This window comes from Raphanus sativus, chromosome 2 (assembly GCF_000801105.2).
Source record: "Raphanus sativus cultivar WK10039 chromosome 2, ASM80110v3, whole genome shotgun sequence".
Classification (NCBI taxonomy): Eukaryota; Viridiplantae; Streptophyta; class Magnoliopsida; order Brassicales; family Brassicaceae; genus Raphanus; species Raphanus sativus.
Genome location: NC_079512.1, coordinates 18,242,244 through 18,259,406, shown reverse-complemented (window position 1 = coordinate 18,259,406; position 17,163 = coordinate 18,242,244). Strand labels below are relative to the sequence as shown.

Below are 17,163 nucleotides of genomic sequence, written 5' to 3'. Positions count from 1 at the left end.
CCCTTTCCCTTTCTTATTAAAAGGAAATCAATTATTAAGAATAACCTTAATTTAGTAGTTTATTCACAGATTTGCCATTTTAACTGATGTGGCATCACCTCAGCTCTCCTTAACTTCTAATCTTAATTATCCTTTATTTACTAGAACAATTACGACATTTGCCATTACGATCCATATAATATAGTTTGTTTGATAAAAGAGTTATACATACACTTTTTCGTATCCTTTTGACCTATCGTACGCATATAACAAGTTGTCTTTGTTACAACATTGAATGACATATGGGAAAGATTGGTTCTTTAGCTAGATTAGGTCTCCGATGTTGTCCGGTATTTCGCGGGAGATCGAGTTTGATGACAAGTTTAGAGTTATAAAGTTGGAGAGTTGAGTAATCGAAGTAGGTATTGATCCTTTTATCAGAAAGCAATGTGAGATTCGAGTAGAGTAGGGATGTTGTCGAGAGATTCGCGTGGGAGATGGTGAGGGAGATTTCTTGTGCATGTTTCCGAGGATGACAGAAGAGATCAGAGGTGGAGACGGGTTTGGAGAAGACGGTGAGTTGAGGTTAATTAGGCGAGCGAGGCAGAGTCCTGAGAGGCTGTTGCGGCGGAGGAAGGAAGAGACGACGGAGAAGAATTGAATGAGTCAGGGAGGCGAGGTGGTGGGGAGAGAGAAGGGCAGTTGAGGAAAGAGAGAAAGAGATGGGGAGAGCGCTTTGAGTGTTGTGGATGAGATGGAGAGAACAAAGGAGCAGTTTGTGAAGGAGGAGATAGAGCTGACGAGGCGGAATTGGGAGCTGGAGGCGAAGGTTACGACGGTGGTGAGGGTTTGTAGCAGGGACGGTGGTCGCATGGATTTATGACGGTGGGATCCGTGCCTCGGTGGGCATGTTGAGAGATTTGAGCTGTTGTGGGTCTAATGGGGGAAGAGGAGGTGCGAGGAAGAGGAGAGATGGTTGGTGGAGGAGTTTTTTTTTTTTTTTTAAAGAATTGGTGGAGGAGTTGGGAAGAGAGTGGTTTGGCTTTTGACGTTATTAGGATGTGGCTAGGTTGGGCATGAATTTCTGCTGCTTGAAGTCTGTGTGCATTGTCAGATTAACAAATTGGGAAATCTGCTACTCTACTTGACCTTTGATATGACGTCAGTGGATTTATGAAACTATTTTCCATTCATATCAGTCTCCTAGATGTTAAGTTCCATCTTCTTCCTGCATCATGAGGATCATAGGTTTAGCTCAGTCTCCATATCTCGGGGTTATGCATAGAATTGGTAGATATCAGTTACGGTGAAAGTTCAGAAAATTTAGACTTCCAAATGTTCGTTAACGTACATCTCATTGTTACTTGGCTGCACCTCGAGTCATCTCTTGAGCTTTATGCTTTTAGTCTTTATCAACAGAAACAAAAAACAAGCAAAGATAAAATAGAAAATAAGAAAATGTTGGTTGGATAAGAATCTCGGATTAACTGGTTTAGAGAAAAGATTTGATTTGTCTTATGAACTGGTTTAGAGTGAATAGATTTGAATTTGTCGTATGAATCCTTATTCCCGTTTCTCAAATTTCTCGACATTTGAAATGAACAAAACATTTCTCATCTTCTCAACAAATGAGTTCTAGAGAATATGGTCACCAAATCTGTTTGGTTTTTTTAACAGAACTAAGACCCAATAATTATTTAAATAAGTCATCAATCTATTATTTATATCTTATCATATTTAATCTTTCATATGTCCTGGTCCATATCAAAATAACTGAATATATAATTCACAACCCAAGTTATTATATATGTAATACATGTATATGATTAAAATTACATATGTTAAGTTTTATATATAATGCTTAATAATAGAAATGATGAATTAAATTGTAAATTGTCAAAAAAAAGAATTAAAATGTAAACTAAAATTATTTCATTTTCATTCACACTCACCCCGCACAAGGTGTGGATCTCTACCTAGTTTAGGGATTAAAGCCGATGCAACATATGCCTATGTTAAGGATTGGCTTTGTGACTCTTCTCTTATCCGTAAGAATGTCATAAAGTTTTTATTGTCACTTTTTTTGTGCAGACACAACAGATCGATCGAGACGAATATAAGATTTATGGTTTTAGTTGCGGTTGGTTTATACTTTATACCTAACAACTCTAAATTTGCTGCTACTTTACCAAAATAATTAATTTACTTTGAAATGCACAAAATTAATTTATACTATCCGGCCAAATATATATAGCAGGATAAGGCATATGAATTTATATGAAAATTATTTAAGAAATATTGTATGAAAATAAAATGTATATTCTTGATCGAATTAATATTTTTGGCACTTAAACAATTTTTAAATTATTTTGTTAATTACATAATTTATTTACTGATGAGATCTCATTTTTGTAAATATTTTATGACAAAAAATCATTTATCACATAAAATCTAACGTTTAGGCCGATGAGTCTCAGACTTACTATTTGGTTACAATGAAAATATGTCAGCTCGGTTTTATATCATGATTTAGCAAATTAAAAATTAACTATGGTCATAAGAAGTTTACGTTCACGTGCCAATCATACCTATCTTTAATATTTTTCTCTTTTTATTTCGTTTTTTAATTTTGGTTGTTACTCAATATAAATATTGATTTTGGAGTTTATTCTCATTTTGTTCTTTTATTTTGGCTGAGATCTATAAATGTTTAAGATTTAAAATTATTAAAGAGATACATACTTAGGTTAAGATATGCGTCTCGTGTAGAATAAATATTTTATATTTATTAGTTATTTTATGTTTTTCCGCGCATTATAAAATAATAAAATAAAAATTATATATTAAATAACTAATAATTAGTTACTATTATGTAATAAATTGGCGTGCACATATAAATTAAAAGATCACTCTTGTTTGTTCGCAATCGTTTTCGGGTAAAATATCAAAACAATCAATCTTATCTATGTTTATGATGTATAATTAAATTTAAATGATATTAACATAGATATATAATATACTTTTAACATAGATGGTGTCCTCACCTCGAGAATGACCAGCTTTTGCTACATACTTGGAGGAGTTCCAGCGCAGTAAGACTTTCTTCCCTACCTTCAAGATCCGACATATTTCGAAGGCACATAATCTAGTGGCGGACAAGCTCGCACGAGGTGCTAGGAGTTCCCCTTCTGCTATGCTATATGTCGATTCTACATCTCCGGTCTGGTTTTCTGGACATGAAATGCATAGATAATAGTTCTAGTTTCATTGTTGTCAAAATAAAAAAAAATATGATTATTTGCATATTCGTCTGACAAAATTTTACACCAACAAATTTATTTTTAATGTGGGATGTTTAGTAGTTTCAATAATTTATAATCATTTTAAAAACAACAAAATTTTCAAAATTAAAATATTAACTTTTCAATATATGTTCAATGCAAATATCAAAATATAAATATGTATTTTAATATATTGTATAGCTTAATTTAAACGATAAGAAAAAAATATTAATATATAATATATATATATATATATATAACATAAAGACATATTAAGTAAAATTATTTATTCATATGGTTTTATAATCATTATATCTTGTTATATAAAAAATTTAAACCTTGATTACAGAAGTTTATGTGAGACTTTTTAGAGTTTTAATAATTTATACTCATTTTGAAAAATTCAAAATACAACATTATACAAAAAATCTAAATTTTTATTATATGATTAATGTAATTATGTAATTTATTTTAATAATAAAGAATTAAACATAAATGATAGAAAATATATAGAGATTCTTAGCAAATCTTTATTATTTAGAATCACTAACTGTCATATATATATTTAATTCACGTTAGGTAATTCCGTAAATTTTATTTAAAGAAATAATATATAATAAATTTAAATTTGATAAATGAATGGTCTATAATGTACATACTATATAATATAACATTTCCTAACAGATTAATTTTGGACTAACAAAAGTCTTCGACATAAGCAAATTAGCATTTCAATTACGTGACAATTCAGCATGACACTTTTTAGTTCAGTACAAAATACATATTATAAATTTTTTAATATTTCTTCTTAATATATAGGGATATCATAGGTTAACAAACACACTAAATTAATCCATTAACAAATGAATTGTTTAGTTAATTAAAGAATCTGACCCCAAAAAGAAACTAAAGTTCTTTTAAGGCCCACTATAAGAACCCAACAGGGCCCATTAGTTGATAATTGACAGAGGAGACTGTAGTCAAAAAGAGTTCTCCTCCTTCTTTCTCACGCTGTTTCTGCCTCCTCCTGGTTAGACGATTAGATATTTAGGGATTTGGAAACCGAACACGCCTGAAGCATCCCTAAAATGGAGATTACGGAGCGGAGGGACGATGAGATCAGAGACTCAAAAGAATCGGCAAACATGGACAATATCAAGTCGCAGTACGTTACCGACTCCTTTTCCGATGAACGCTACTCTCGCGAGCTCAAGGATGGTCTCCATCCTTTACGGGTCCGTCCCTCTATTCCTTATCATCCTCAATTTTGAATCCGATCTTAGCTGAAACTTTGCTCCTCGTGCGAGATTAGGATAATGATATATAGTAGTAGAAAGATTCGGATTCGGATTCGGATTTGGAATCTATATCTCTGGATGTTTTGTTTGTGAAATTAGGGTTTTGCGAACATGAGATTACACCTTTTTTGAGGAGGATTCTTCGTCTGTTTAAGTTAAAGATGATACAATGGCTTCTCATTTTCAATTTTGAATCTGATCTTAGCTGAAACTTTTTTGCTCCTCGTGCGTCCAAGATTTGTATGTTGAGGTTTTGTTGTGGAGTTAGGGTTTTTGAACATGAGATTATATTATACCATTGTTTAGCATTTTTCGTCTGCTTTTAGCTTTAAGATTTGTATATACTACTAGCTCAGTGTCTCTTACGTTTTTTCTGTATCTTGGGAAAAAAATGCAGTACAAGTTTGCGATTTGGTACACACGTCGAACACCAGGGGTCAGGAGCCTGACATCTTACGAGGATAACATTAAGAAGATTGTCGAGTTCAGCACTGTAAGCTCACAATCTTGAAGCTGTTTGCAATCTTATCTTGGTTCATTTCTGAGACCTGGATTTTGTTTATCTTAGGTTGAAGGGTTTTGGGCTAGTTATTGTCATCTTGCTCGTTCTTCTCTCTTGCCTAATCCAACAGATCTTCATTTCTTTAAGGACGGGATTCGACCCTTGTGGGAGGTAGCTGTTCCCCATATGTTATGTAAAGAAGAACCCTTATACATCAAAGTTGTATCTCTTAAGCTAAATTCATCTTCATCAGGATGGTGCCAACTGCAATGGAGGAAAGTGGATCATACGTTTCCCCAAGGTTGTATCTGCTCGCTTCTGGGAGGATCTGGTGAGTTCATTTTTATTGTGGGCACTTCTATTGTTAAATGTCACCCTTCTACTTGACTCAAAAAGAAAACATTTTTTTTTGTAAATGTTCTTTAAGCTCTCCATCTTCAAGGTTTTTTGTATTCATGTTATATTTATTTGTTTTTTCTTCAGCTTCTTGCGTTGGTAGGAGACCAGCTTGATGATGCTGAAAACATATGTGGGGCAGTGCTGAGTGTCCGCATCAACGAGGACATCATTAGTGTATGGAACCGCAATGCTTCTGATCATCAGGTGAGGAAATTGTTCACAAGAAGAGATCTTCCTTCTTTTGATTGGTATACTTATTCAGTCCTACGTTTTCCGTGAACAGGCGGTGATGGGGTTGAGAGACTCAATCAAGCGGCATTTGAAGCTGCCTCATGCTTATGTCATGGAGTACAAGCCACACGATGCTTCTCTTCGCGACAACTCATCCTACAGAAACACATGGCTGAGAGGATAGGTTCGAAGTTGACCAATTGTGTCACGTGATATGGAGAAAGATTCGGGAAGCTCTCCTGCAATGATATCACTGGCTTAGAATCTCAGCAATGAAAAATCCTGGCTAATTCTGCAGCAGTAGTTTTTCATTCGTTTTCTGGTTTCTAGCTGTTCTTGTTACCTTCAATGGTGACTCTTGTTTGAAACTCTACTGTTTCATTTTCAAAAGAAAACATGAGCTTACTTTCTGGTTTTACATTGTTATGACTTGTCTTGAAGATTATGTCAATATACAATTTGACTTCCTGCAATGGCATCTGATATAAATCTACAGATGAAAAACTGAGTGTGGCTCTGGTAGGGTTTTTGCCAACTGATCTCAAAACTGTTGTTTAGGATACACAGCAGATTGAAGTTCGATAAAACAGGGTTGAACATCAAAACCTAGAGGTAGTTGCTTCACACAGTGTACACAAAAAGACAAGCGAAATGGTGTTGCTCAGTTTTCTTCCAAAAGGATATCAAGATGATAAAAAGACGCGCTACCCCCATTGCGCCACAGGATCAGGATGTTAAACTGTATCAGTTACCAACCATGGGTGAATAATATTTTTTGGTCAATGTTGTGTAATATCATTTTCATAGATCGATGCAAAAGTATTAGACTAATAGACATGATCGTGTTGATTGCATGAAAACTGAAGTCATTTTATAACCTTTTCGAAAATCTCTTTCGAGAAGAAAAGAGTAAAAATTCATCTATATACAATGAATTAAGTGAGTCTAACTCTAATTCTAAGAACAAAAATGGTGAATAATCATCACTGAAGCCGAGACGTCACAGTGATGAAAGTATCTTCAGGACAAGGGATGGTTAAGCCACCCATTGGATGATCGAACCCAAACTCGTCTTCAGATCTGCTGAGGAGAGCTTGAAACGAAGGCTGGCTTAAGTATGAGATTGGCACCACATATCTCTTCTTCTGGCTTTCTCCTACGTACACCGCAAGAAACCCTTTTGGTGGTGCAGCCGAGGCTCTTTTGCTTGTAGAAGCTGATGCTGTTATAGAGCGCCCAAGAACCTTCTTTGCACTCAACAGACTTCTCATCAAAGCCATTTCTATATATTTTTGTCTGAAAGTTTGAATTCTTTTGAAGAGAAGTATGAAAAGATAAAAGTTATTAGATTGCTTGTTGTTGGTTGATGATAGAAAGAAGGGGTTATGTGTATATATAGAAATCTCAATGACTATAATGAGTTGCAAGCCTCTCTGAAATATCCGTTACTAGTGGTCTTGAAGTGTGGGACAAGCTACCACAATTTCACATGGTTCTATCTTTGCATCTGGAAAGAAATGCATTAATGCAATTTGTCTACTTGGATAATCTCCAACGGCAATTCACAAGGCCTTGTTTTATCGATGTTAATGAGATAAGAAGAGACTTAAGTGGTTGGTTGTTTGGCCTATTCTCTAAATTCTGTGGTCGAAATGGATTTAATAAGAACTTAAAGTAGGGACCTGCTGTTCTTCAACAACAGAACATAACAAGTCTCTGTCAGTGCTAATTATTATGTTTTTATTTGTTTTAATATGACCTTTCTATGTAAAAAGAAAAATTCACAAGTGTGTCTTAGTTCATCATTTCAGGCGAACGGAAATAATTGTGTCTTCGAGCTTTGCTAAATATTTTGTTTCTTTTACTGTTTCGTGAGTTACAAGACTGATTGTGAAGATCCATTCACTACCTTTAACTTTATCTTTAGAATTTCATTGTGAAGACTAATTGAGAAGCTGTTGCTTAAAAAGGCACGTGTCTGTTTTGTCAATTCTAGTAGTTGCTGGCGCCATTTTAGGGTTACATTATAAACAAGATAACTTTTAATAATATGAATGAATACAAATGTTCTAAGAGAGATGAAGAGCAAACAAAACGGTAAAAGAGAGCAACAGAAGAAATCTCAAGAACGACATCTTCTTGCAGATTATGGGTTATACATAATTTAATATTTGTTCAATTTGTGTTGTCATTTCTTTTTAATGTTCCTTTTTTTTTTGTAACGTTTCTTTTTAATGATCCAAAACGTATAAATTTAACATGAATCATGATTGTGGTATATACTCTCAAAACTTTTAGAACAGCTCTTTCAAGAAGAAAGAGTAACAAAAAATCTCATGTATTTACAAGGAACAAGTCTATGTCTAATTTGAATACAATATGTTGGTTAATCATATCATATGAGCCTAGAAGTCACAGCGATGAAGGCATCTTCAGGACAAGGGATCGTTAAGCCACCCATTGGATGATTGAAACCAAACTCTTCTTCTGATTTGCTAAGAAGAGCTTGAAACGAAGGCTGGCTCAAGTATGAGATTGGCACCACATATCTCTTTTTTTGACTCTCCCCTACGTACACCGCAAGAAACCCTTTTGGTGCCTCCGATATTGCTCTTTTGCTGGTAGAAGCTGCTGTTACAGAGCTTCCAAGAATCTTCTTTACGCCCAATAGATTTCTCACGAAAGCCATTTCTAGTTTTTTTTTTGAAAGTTTGAATCCTTTTGAAGCTTCTGAAGATCTTATGTAATGATTCAAGTTATTGAAATATTTCTTGTTGTTTGGTTGATGATAGAAATAATGGGTAATGTGATGTATATATAGAAAAATCAACAATTGAGTTGAAACGTCTCTGAAATAAATCCTTGAAGCTTATGGACCTGTGGTCTTGAAGTGTGGGACACAGACTAGAGCAGAATTTCACATGGTTCTGTCTTTACCAATTGGAAAATAATGCTATTTTTCTTGATGAGATTATTAATTGTGTGCGGGAGAATACACTAAATACGAAATGCAATTCACAAGGTCTTGTTTTCTCAATGTTTGTTTAGATAAGACATGGAGTTGTCAATAATAAAGGCCAGCAAGTTTCTGTTCTTCATGTTCTGTGGTGATCATATTCCATCATCTCTGTGGTCTAAATGGATTTTATCAATAAGAACTATAAGTGGGGACCTGAAGTTTCGCAACAACAGAACAACAAGTCTATGTCACACGTTAAGTTGTTCTTTGATTATATCCACAACTAGGATCACACAGGAGTACATGACAGTTACGTAAAAAAATTGAACATCTCGTTAGGTTTCGTTTAGTGTCATCTATCATATCTTGAAGACAGAACCATGTGAAACTTTATTTGTGCATGTCCCAGACTTTTCAATTGCAGAGTGGCTGTCTGTCCATCATTAATCTATTTATACATCCGGAGAAAGAACCAAGTCTTCAATTCTTCAAATCACCAAGTAGTAACTAAAGCAATTCAAACCTTCAACCTGAGCATCTAACATTTTTTCAGAAGCTTCAAATTTCAAATTTCCAGTTTCCAGAGACAAAAATGGCTCTGTTGAGAGGTCACTTGGGTGCAAAGCGGATTATTGGTCTTTCTGTAACAGCTACAAGCAAAAATACAGTTTCAGCGCCAAATGGGTTTCTTGCAGTGTACGTTGGTGAAGACCAGGTCCAGAAGAAAAGATATTTGGTGCCAATATCATATCTAAAGCAGCCTTCTTTTCAAGCGCTTCTCGGTAGATCCGATGAAGAGTTTGGATTTGATCATCCAATGGATGGCTTAACGATCCCTTGCCCTGAAGATACCTTCATTAATGGGACGGCTTTGTTGCAATGATGATACTCCAAAAGAAGAAAACCAACATTAGTTAGAGATATAACCATTTAATGTAAATATGTTAACGTTTTACAATGTGAATAGTTTCACAATGTTTTGTCTCCCAAGCTAAATGAATGTGCAACCAAAACACAAACAATGAAAAGCTACGAGCCTTCAATTTTTTTTTCTCTTTGGATTCTTTAAATCTAAATGTGGTTTAAATTGCTTTAGTTCTCTGCCAAAACTGCTACTCTCTTCTCATTTCAATTTCCCGAAAAGAATAACATGAATGAACACATGCTAGAAAGAGAGTTCTCTGTTTTTAGGTTTCATTCTCTTACGTACAGTACAATCCACCATGATTATGCTTTCTTCAAACCCTAATCTGATTTCGTACGTATGCTACTATGGTTTTATTCCCTCTTTCTTGATTCTTTTTGTTTGTCTTCTAAATCTTTTATACCATGCAGACCAATGTTTTCGCTCTCCTTGTGTCGTGTTAGTGTTTGGCGGGAAGACCAGAAGCCGATTCAGACCGGAACAATTATTTTCGGTTATAATAAATTGAGTTCAAACCACATTATACTCCTAAGTGGAACCGGATGAAAGGTAGCAAAACCGGTTTGTGTTTCAGTTCGGTTTAATCGGATTTTTTTTAGGTTAGTTCTTTTAGGAGAAATCATGTTTTGACATCAACGCATGGTCATGAAATCATCATGTTGGTGACAATAAAAAATAAATTATGTGAACTAAATCCAATATAGAACTAAATCAATAATTTATTTTTAAACGTAAAACCAAACATAAAATCAAACATATAATGTAATCTACTTATTTTAGATTATTATCTTTGAACAAAATATAAATGTTATAGGCAATAGGAATGACACTTCGGCTATTTTATAGATTCGGTTTCGGTTCAGTTTGGTTAATTCGGTTCTAGAATTTTTCAAACCAAAGTAAATCATAACTAGTTTAGTTCGGTTTTAACTCGGTTCTATTGGTTCGGTTTGACTCAGTTCGATTCAGTTTTTTTGCCCACCCTTATTCAACCATGAGTCAATTATAATTTCAGGTTCTTCCAGTGTTGTGTGTTTCATTTCAGAGATCGAGCCAAAACGTATTGACATGATCGTGTCGATTGCATGAAAGCTGAAGTCATTTTATAACCTTTTAAAAAAACCTAATCAAGAAGAAAGAGTAAAGATGCATCTATATACAATGAATAAATCTAACTCTAGTTCTAAGAACAAAATGGTGACTAATCATCACTGAAGCCCAGAAGTAACATTGATGAAAGTATCTTCATGACAAGGGATTGTTAAGCTACACATTGGATGATTGAAACCAAACTCTTCTTCAGATTTACTAAGGAGAGCTTGAAACAAAGGCTGTCTCAAATTACCGAAACACAAACAATGAAAAGCAAATAAGTTGCTTTAGTTTTCTGCCACAATTGTTACGCCCTTCTCAAATCGATTCCCGAACAGTATTTACATGAACAAATGCTAAATCTTTATACCATGCAGACCAATGGTTATATTTCCTCTTTCAACATTTTCACTTATATATATGTAGCCATGATTTGTTATAATATATACATACACGGCAAGAAATCCTTTTGGCGCCGCCATGGTTGCTCTTTTGCTTGAAGAAGCTGTTTCTCATCAAAGCCATCTTCTTCTGTAAAGTTTGAAATTTTTCTGAGGCTCATGCAGATGTGAAAAGATTCAAGTTGTTGGGTACGTTGCTTGTTGTTTAGTGTTTGGCGGGAGACCGGAACAAGTATCTTCGGTTATGCTTGAGTTCAAACAAGATTAGCCTCCTAGTGAAACCGGATGAAAGACAGCAAAACCGGAGGGAAAATCTTTACACTGAAGCAAAAATGTTCCGGATAATGTTCGGGATTTTGAACCCGACGTGAATCGAACACGCAACCTTCTGATCTGGAGTCAGACGCGCTACCATTGCGCCACGGATCCGGATATCGATTAGCCTTAAATATCATAATCAGAGAATAATAATTTAGTTTCTTCTATTGTTGTGTATTTCATTTTGATCGATCCAAAACGTATTGACATGAGATCGTGTCGATTGCATCAAAACTGATTGCATTTTATAACATTTTGGGAAAACTCTTTCGAGAAGAAAGTGTACAGATTCATATATATATATATATATATATATATATACAATGTATTAGTCTAACTCTAACTCTAAGAACAAAATGGTGATTAACATCACCGAAACCGAGAAGTCACACTGATGAAAGTATCCTCAGGACAAGGAATGGTTAAGCCACCCATCGGATGATCAAACCCAAACTCTTCCTCTGATTTACTGAGAAGAGCTTGAAACGAAGGCTGGTTCAAGTATGAAATAGGCACCACAAATCTCTTCTTCTGGCTCTCTCCTACGTACACCGCAAGAAACCCTTTTGGTGGTGCTGCTGAGGCTGCTCTTTTGCTTGTAGAAGCTGTTTCTGTTACGGAGCGACCAATAATCTTCTTTGCACTCAATAGACTTCTCATCAAAGCCATATCTATATTTTTGTCTGAAAGTGTGAATTCTTTTGAAGCTTTTGAGCAAATGTATGAAAATATTCAAGTTATTGGATTTCTGCTTGTTGATTGATGATTGAGAGAGTTGCGTATGGGTATTATATATAGATCAATAAATGATTTGGAGACTGAAAAATCTTTGAAATTTGTGGTCTTGGAGCGTTGGACAGACTAGAACAGAGTTACACATGTTTCTGTCTTTGGCATTTGGAAACTTTAAGTTTAATGCAATTTGTATTAATTGTTGAGATAATTAATTGGGTATAGGACAAGAAACTAAGTACATGCTCGATATGCAATAAACAAGGGCTTGTTTTCTCAATGTTTGTTTAGATAAGACATGGTACTGTCAGTAATAAAGACCAGCAAGTTTCTGTTCTTCATGTTCTGTGGTGATCATATTCTCTCATATCTGTGGTCTACCTAAATTTAATTAATAAGAACTTATAGTGGGGACCTGAAGGTGCTCAACAACAGGACAACAAGTCTTTGTCACATGTCAAGTTGTTCTTTGATGATATCCACAACTAGGATCATGTCCTCTGAAAATGAATGTGTCATTCTTGTTCTCTTGGTAGGCAACTTAAGGTCCACCACCTCATTAAGAAACTAAACCTATTAATGTTTTATTTTAGACAAGAGAAGGTTGCAGTATCTCATTTTTTCTTTTTATTAATTATAAATACACCGACGAAACAAGCCCTTATGAAATATGAAGTGTATGTAATGTTGATAATATTAATATTTCATTACTGTTCTTGCATGTCCCACGCTTGTAGTTGTAGACCACATTTTCATTTGTTCCAGGGTGGTTCTAACTTCTTCATTGATCTATTTAAATATCCAAAGACAGAACTAATTCTTCACAGCACCAAGTAGTAAAGCAATCAAAAGCTTGAATCTCTATTTACCAAAAAATTGTCTTGAATCTCAGCATTCAACTTGTTAGCCTCAACACATTTTCAGTTTTGATTTTTAAGAGACGATAAATGGCTTTGGTGAGAAGTCTTTTGGGTGCAAAGAAGATCCTGAGTCGCTCTGTAACGGCTACTACACCAAAAGGGTTTCTTGCCGTATACGTTGGCGAGGATCAGGTCCAGAAGAAGAGATACATAGTCCCTGTCTCATATTTGAACCAGCCATCGTTTCAAGCTCTGCTCAGTAAATTTGAAGAAGAGTTTTGTTTTCATCATCCGATGGGTGTCTTAACGCTCCATTGTCCTGAAGATGCCTTCATCAACGTAACTTCTTGGCTAAAGGGAAAGTGATCCGAAGAGAAGAGAGATCTAACGTTATGTAGTTCGAGTTAGAATGATTCAATGTAAACAGGTCAACCTTCTTTGTGAGAAACGAGTTGTTCAAGATATTACAAATCTCAATGTGAATTGTTAATTTTATTGTCATTAAAGCTGTCTATGCGAATTGCAGAAAGCTTTCTTAAAATTATAAATCCATCTTAAATTTGGGATTCTTAAAGATAGTATTCAAGTCTTTGGATTGCTTGAGTGTTAATGAAATGAAGTGTTTGTTCTGAAAAAAAAAAAGTGTTTGTTCTGTTTCACAATATACTGATGAATCAATGAAATGAGTTGAAACTTGTTGTCTACACCAACAGAGTTTCACATGATCCCTAAATCAAATCTTAATTAAGAAATGGATCGTTGATTGATTGACTTTGAACAGCGCTTCACTGTTTAAGTTAGTTCTAAGTAAAGAATATACAAGAGAGATACATGGGATTACATCATTGTTGTTTTCTCTCACTGTTACGTGAGTTGCAAGACAATATGTACAGTATATGTTTTAAGCCCTAGTTAGTTTTATACATAAATGTATTATCTAGTGTACTAAATTTCACTACTCTAAGAATATGATAATTTTTATTTTGCTGTTTTGTATTTTATATGAAAACATATATTTGTAAAAGTCAAAACTTGAGATATGTTAATAGTTTTATTTTGGTTTAGATGATAGTATCATATACTTTGTTAAAGATTTTATTTGATTTTAATATCCAAAATTTTAATGTATTTCTGAAAAAAAAGTTTCCTAATTGTATTGACATGATCGTGTCGATTGCATGAAAACAGAATTCAATTTATAAACAGAATTCGATCTACGTAATGTTAAAAAAAATTATCTATATACAATGAACAAGTCTAACTCTAATCCTAAGAATAAAATGGTGGATAAACATCAATGAAGCCGAGAAGTCACATTGATGAAAGTATCCTCAGGACAAAGGATCGCTAAGCCACCCATTGGATGATCGAACCCAAACTCTTCTTCTGATTTAGTGAGAAGAGCTTGAAACGAAGGCTGGCTCAAGTATGAGATTGGCACCACATATCTCTTCTTCTGACTCTCCCCCACGTACACCGCAAGAAACCCTTTTGGTGCCGCCATGGTTGCTCTTTTGCTTGTAGAAGCTGTTGCTGTTATGGATCGGCCAAGAATCTTCTTTGCACCCAATAAACTTCTCACAAAAGCCATTTCTAGTTCTTTTATGTGAAAGATTGAATTCTTTTGAAGCTTCTGAAAATGTATGAAAAGATTTAAAGTTATTGGACTATTGCTTGTAATTTGTTGGTTGATGATAGAAAGAATGGGTAATGTCATATGTATATATAGAAAGATGAATGAATGATCTGAAACCTCTATGGAAAGTCCTTGAAACTTGTGAGTGTAGGACAGGCTAGAGCAAAGTTTCACATGGCTTTGTTTTAGTTTAATGTGATTTGGATTGATTGCGTGTGGGACAATAAACTAAAAACATACTCAATATACAATTCACAAGGGCTTTTTCTCAATGTTTTGTAGGTTGGTCTTATGCTAGTGTCTATAATAACATGACTCTTTTTTCATGTTCTGTGGTGATCATATTCCCTCATGACTCTGTGGTCTAAAAGAATTTGATTAAAAAGAACTCAAAGTGGGGACTTGAAGTTTCTCAACAACAGAACAGCAAGTCTCTGTCACATGTTAGGTTTGTTCTTTGATTAATCCAAACACAACTACGTTCACACAGGACAGTTGTACATTAAAAAATGAGTACCTTCACTTCTTCTCTTCATTTATTATACAGACATGAGAAAACAAACAGATAATGCTCGTTAGGTTTAGTTTCTTGTCATCTATCAAATCTAGAAGACAGAACCATGTGAAACTCTGTTTGTGCATGTCCCATACTTTCAATGGTTCTAGGGTGGTTCTCAGACCTTCATCAATCTATTTATATCCAGAGACAACTTTTCATAGTAAATAAAAGCAATCCCAACCTTGAATCTGAGCGTCTAACATTTTTTCAGAAGCTTCAAATTTCAAGACACAAGAAATGGCTTTGTTGAGAGGTCTCCTGGGAGCAAAGAGGATCATTGGCCTTTCTGCAGTGGCTACAAGGAAAAGGACTGTTTCAGCGCCAAAGGGGTTTCTTGCGGTGTACGTGGGTGAAGACCAGGTCCAAAAGAAGAGATATTTGGTGCCAATCTCATATTTAAACCATCCTTGTTTTTCAAGCTCTTCTCGGTAAATCTGAGGAAGAGATTGGATTTGATCATCCCATGGGTGGATTGACGATTCCTTGTCCTGAAGACACCTTCGTCAGTGTGACTTCTCGGCTTCAATGATGATGTTCTAGAAGAAGAAAAAAAACTGACATTAGTTAGCTCAAGTTAGAGATAGAGTTCACTCGATACAAATATGTTAATTGTTTCCCTCTTCCTTTGTGAAAAAGAGTTATTCAAGAGGTTACAAAACTCAAATGTGTATGTCATCTTTCTCTGTAAGGACACAAACCAATATATGAAGAGCATATTTTATCTTCATTAACAGGGGCGGATCTAGAAAGTTAACTAATATGGGGCACAATATATATAATTTTTTTTCTAAACAGAAATCTAATATAATTTAATAAATTAAATTATAGAATAAGCCTAAGATAAATTAAACTAATATATTATTTCACCTATAGTTTAAAGATAATTAAGTTAAATAAAAGAGATTTTTTAAAATAATAAGTCTCTATTTTTGCAATGTTACGATTATATATTGCACATATAGGCAGACAAGTTCACTATAAATTAATAGAATAAGTAAATACTAAATAAAGTGGAAAATTTTGTTTTAGAAAAAGATATATACTAAAGAAATGAAATCACTTACAAAGAATAAAAACAGTATTAGGATATGATAAAGGAGAAAAGGAACACATACTTATAAAAATAAAATGAGATGTTTAGAAAAAATTTGGAAAAAAAGCGAAGGCTCGAACTGCCGTACAGGAGTAGGTGGGGCACAATGGAATCTTTTAGGCCAATAACACTAATAACAACCAATTGTCTACTAACGGTACACAGGATTTATATTAGTAGTATGGGGCATGTGCCACACCCCACTGTAGCGTGGGTCCGCCCCTGTTCATTAATATTCTTTTCTTATGAAATATTAGTTTTGAATCTGAAGATTACCATCTCAGTGTGCAGAGGATACCTCGTTTATGACAGATGCTTACAGCTTTGGTATGGCTCGATCAGCTAAGTGTTTTGGATAAATTGGATCACATCTGACCCGTTGACAAAATCTGCTGATTATGTGGAAACTGTTTTTTATTTCCACATAACAGATTATGTGGAAAATTTTCTTAATCTTTTGTATGGCCAAATACATATAACATATTAAACACCGAGTGTTTCAAAAAAAAAGAAAAACACCGAATTTCATACCAACAAATTATCTGTAGTAGTAAAAGGGAAAGGTGTCTATCTATTTACAAAGATAACCTCTGTATTATGGCCAAATCATTATTTTAGAGTCTGGAGACGTTATCACTAAGTGGGAAAAGGGTGAATTTCAACCCCGATAATCCGTGTCGTGTGTTTTCATACCCAAACAAAGAAGCAGTGTATATACATACCTAAACTAAGATATTTTTAAAATTTCCAACCCGAACTCAGTTCCGTAACCTGAAATCCGACATTGACTAACGTTTCGTTAATTCACCGTTAAACCCTGCTTAGTCAGATAATATGTGACATATTGATTTAATCAAAGACAAAACAAAACGACGTCGTTTGACTCATTAATCAAAAC

At 34.5% G+C, this 17,163-nt stretch overlaps 7 protein-coding genes, 1 non-coding gene and 2 pseudogenes across 8 annotated transcripts; 4 read left to right on the top strand and 6 right to left on the bottom strand.

Moving 5' to 3' along the window:
• Positions 1-201: 201 nt before the first annotated feature.
• Positions 202-1,094, bottom strand: LOC130508595 (receptor-like protein 51; annotated as a pseudogene).
• A 3,134-nt stretch (positions 1,095-4,228) lies between these two features.
• Positions 4,229-6,163, top strand: LOC108843082 (eukaryotic translation initiation factor NCBP). Its single transcript, XM_018616173.2, has 6 exons — positions 4,229-4,495; positions 4,956-5,051; positions 5,127-5,231; positions 5,314-5,391; positions 5,544-5,663; positions 5,743-6,163. The coding sequence occupies exons 1-6, from the start codon at positions 4,349-4,351 to the stop codon at positions 5,872-5,874; spliced, it is 678 nt and encodes a 225-aa protein (XP_018471675.1). The 5' UTR covers positions 4,229-4,348; the 3' UTR covers positions 5,875-6,163.
• Positions 6,164-6,539: 376 nt separating this feature from the next.
• On the bottom strand, positions 6,540-7,103 carry LOC108843083 (auxin-responsive protein SAUR21). Its single transcript, XM_018616174.2, has one exon. The coding sequence runs from the start codon at positions 6,968-6,970 to the stop codon at positions 6,674-6,676; it is 297 nt and encodes a 98-aa protein (XP_018471676.1). The 5' UTR covers positions 6,971-7,103; the 3' UTR covers positions 6,540-6,673.
• Positions 7,104-7,943: 840 nt separating this feature from the next.
• On the bottom strand, positions 7,944-8,518 carry LOC108840402 (auxin-responsive protein SAUR19-like). Its single transcript, XM_018613232.2, has one exon. It carries the CDS (start codon positions 8,377-8,379, stop codon positions 8,086-8,088), a length of 294 nt encoding a protein of 97 aa, XP_018468734.1. The 5' UTR covers positions 8,380-8,518; the 3' UTR covers positions 7,944-8,085.
• A 586-nt stretch (positions 8,519-9,104) lies between these two features.
• Positions 9,105-9,703, top strand: LOC108841064 (auxin-responsive protein SAUR21). The gene has a single exon (XM_018613844.2). It carries the CDS (start codon positions 9,242-9,244, stop codon positions 9,530-9,532), a length of 291 nt encoding a protein of 96 aa, XP_018469346.2. The 5' UTR covers positions 9,105-9,241; the 3' UTR covers positions 9,533-9,703.
• A 1,721-nt stretch (positions 9,704-11,424) lies between these two features.
• TRNAW-CCA (transfer RNA tryptophan (anticodon CCA)) lies at positions 11,425-11,496 on the bottom strand. Its single transcript has one exon. It is a non-coding gene; the product is annotated as a tRNA-Trp (tRNA).
• A 172-nt stretch (positions 11,497-11,668) lies between these two features.
• Positions 11,669-12,268, bottom strand: LOC108840455 (auxin-responsive protein SAUR23-like). The gene has a single exon (XM_018613279.2). It carries the CDS (start codon positions 12,052-12,054, stop codon positions 11,755-11,757), a length of 300 nt encoding a protein of 99 aa, XP_018468781.1. The 5' UTR covers positions 12,055-12,268; the 3' UTR covers positions 11,669-11,754.
• A 472-nt stretch (positions 12,269-12,740) lies between these two features.
• On the top strand, positions 12,741-13,609 carry LOC130506972 (auxin-responsive protein SAUR21-like). The gene has a single exon (XM_057001668.1). The coding sequence runs from the start codon at positions 13,065-13,067 to the stop codon at positions 13,341-13,343; it is 279 nt and encodes a 92-aa protein (XP_056857648.1). The 5' UTR covers positions 12,741-13,064; the 3' UTR covers positions 13,344-13,609.
• Positions 13,610-14,164: 555 nt separating this feature from the next.
• Positions 14,165-14,751, bottom strand: LOC108840521 (auxin-responsive protein SAUR21). The gene has a single exon (XM_018613348.2). It carries the CDS (start codon positions 14,692-14,694, stop codon positions 14,272-14,274), a length of 423 nt encoding a protein of 140 aa, XP_018468850.2. The 5' UTR covers positions 14,695-14,751; the 3' UTR covers positions 14,165-14,271.
• A 364-nt stretch (positions 14,752-15,115) lies between these two features.
• LOC108840907 (auxin-responsive protein SAUR21-like) lies at positions 15,116-15,897 on the top strand (annotated as a pseudogene).
• Positions 15,898-17,163: the final 1,266 nt, after the last annotated feature.

What these genes read in the sequence shown, in the direction of transcription:
- LOC108843082 (XM_018616173.2), top strand. Translation starts at nt 4,349, where the DNA reads ATGGAGATTACGGAGCGGAGGGACGATGAGATCAGAGACTCAAAAGAA. An exon ending in GGATTCGACCCTTGTGGGAG is followed by an intron (nt 5,232 to 5,313) that starts GTAGCTGTTCCC and finishes CATCTTCATCAG; the next exon opens with GATGGTGCCAACTGCAATGG. An exon ending in GCAATGCTTCTGATCATCAG is followed by an intron (nt 5,664 to 5,742) that starts GTGAGGAAATTG and finishes TTCCGTGAACAG; the next exon opens with GCGGTGATGGGGTTGAGAGA.
- LOC130506972 (XM_057001668.1), top strand. Translation starts at nt 13,065, where the DNA reads ATGGCTTTGGTGAGAAGTCTTTTGGGTGCAAAGAAGATCCTGAGTCGC.
- LOC108840455 (XM_018613279.2), bottom strand. Translation starts at nt 12,054, where the DNA reads ATGGCTTTGATGAGAAGTCTATTGAGTGCAAAGAAGATTATTGGTCGC.
- LOC108843083 (XM_018616174.2), bottom strand. Translation starts at nt 6,970, where the DNA reads ATGGCTTTGATGAGAAGTCTGTTGAGTGCAAAGAAGGTTCTTGGGCGC.
- LOC108841064 (XM_018613844.2), top strand. Translation starts at nt 9,242, where the DNA reads ATGGCTCTGTTGAGAGGTCACTTGGGTGCAAAGCGGATTATTGGTCTT.
- LOC108840521 (XM_018613348.2), bottom strand. Translation starts at nt 14,694, where the DNA reads ATGACATTACCCATTCTTTCTATCATCAACCAACAAATTACAAGCAAT.
- LOC108840402 (XM_018613232.2), bottom strand. Translation starts at nt 8,379, where the DNA reads ATGGCTTTCGTGAGAAATCTATTGGGCGTAAAGAAGATTCTTGGAAGC.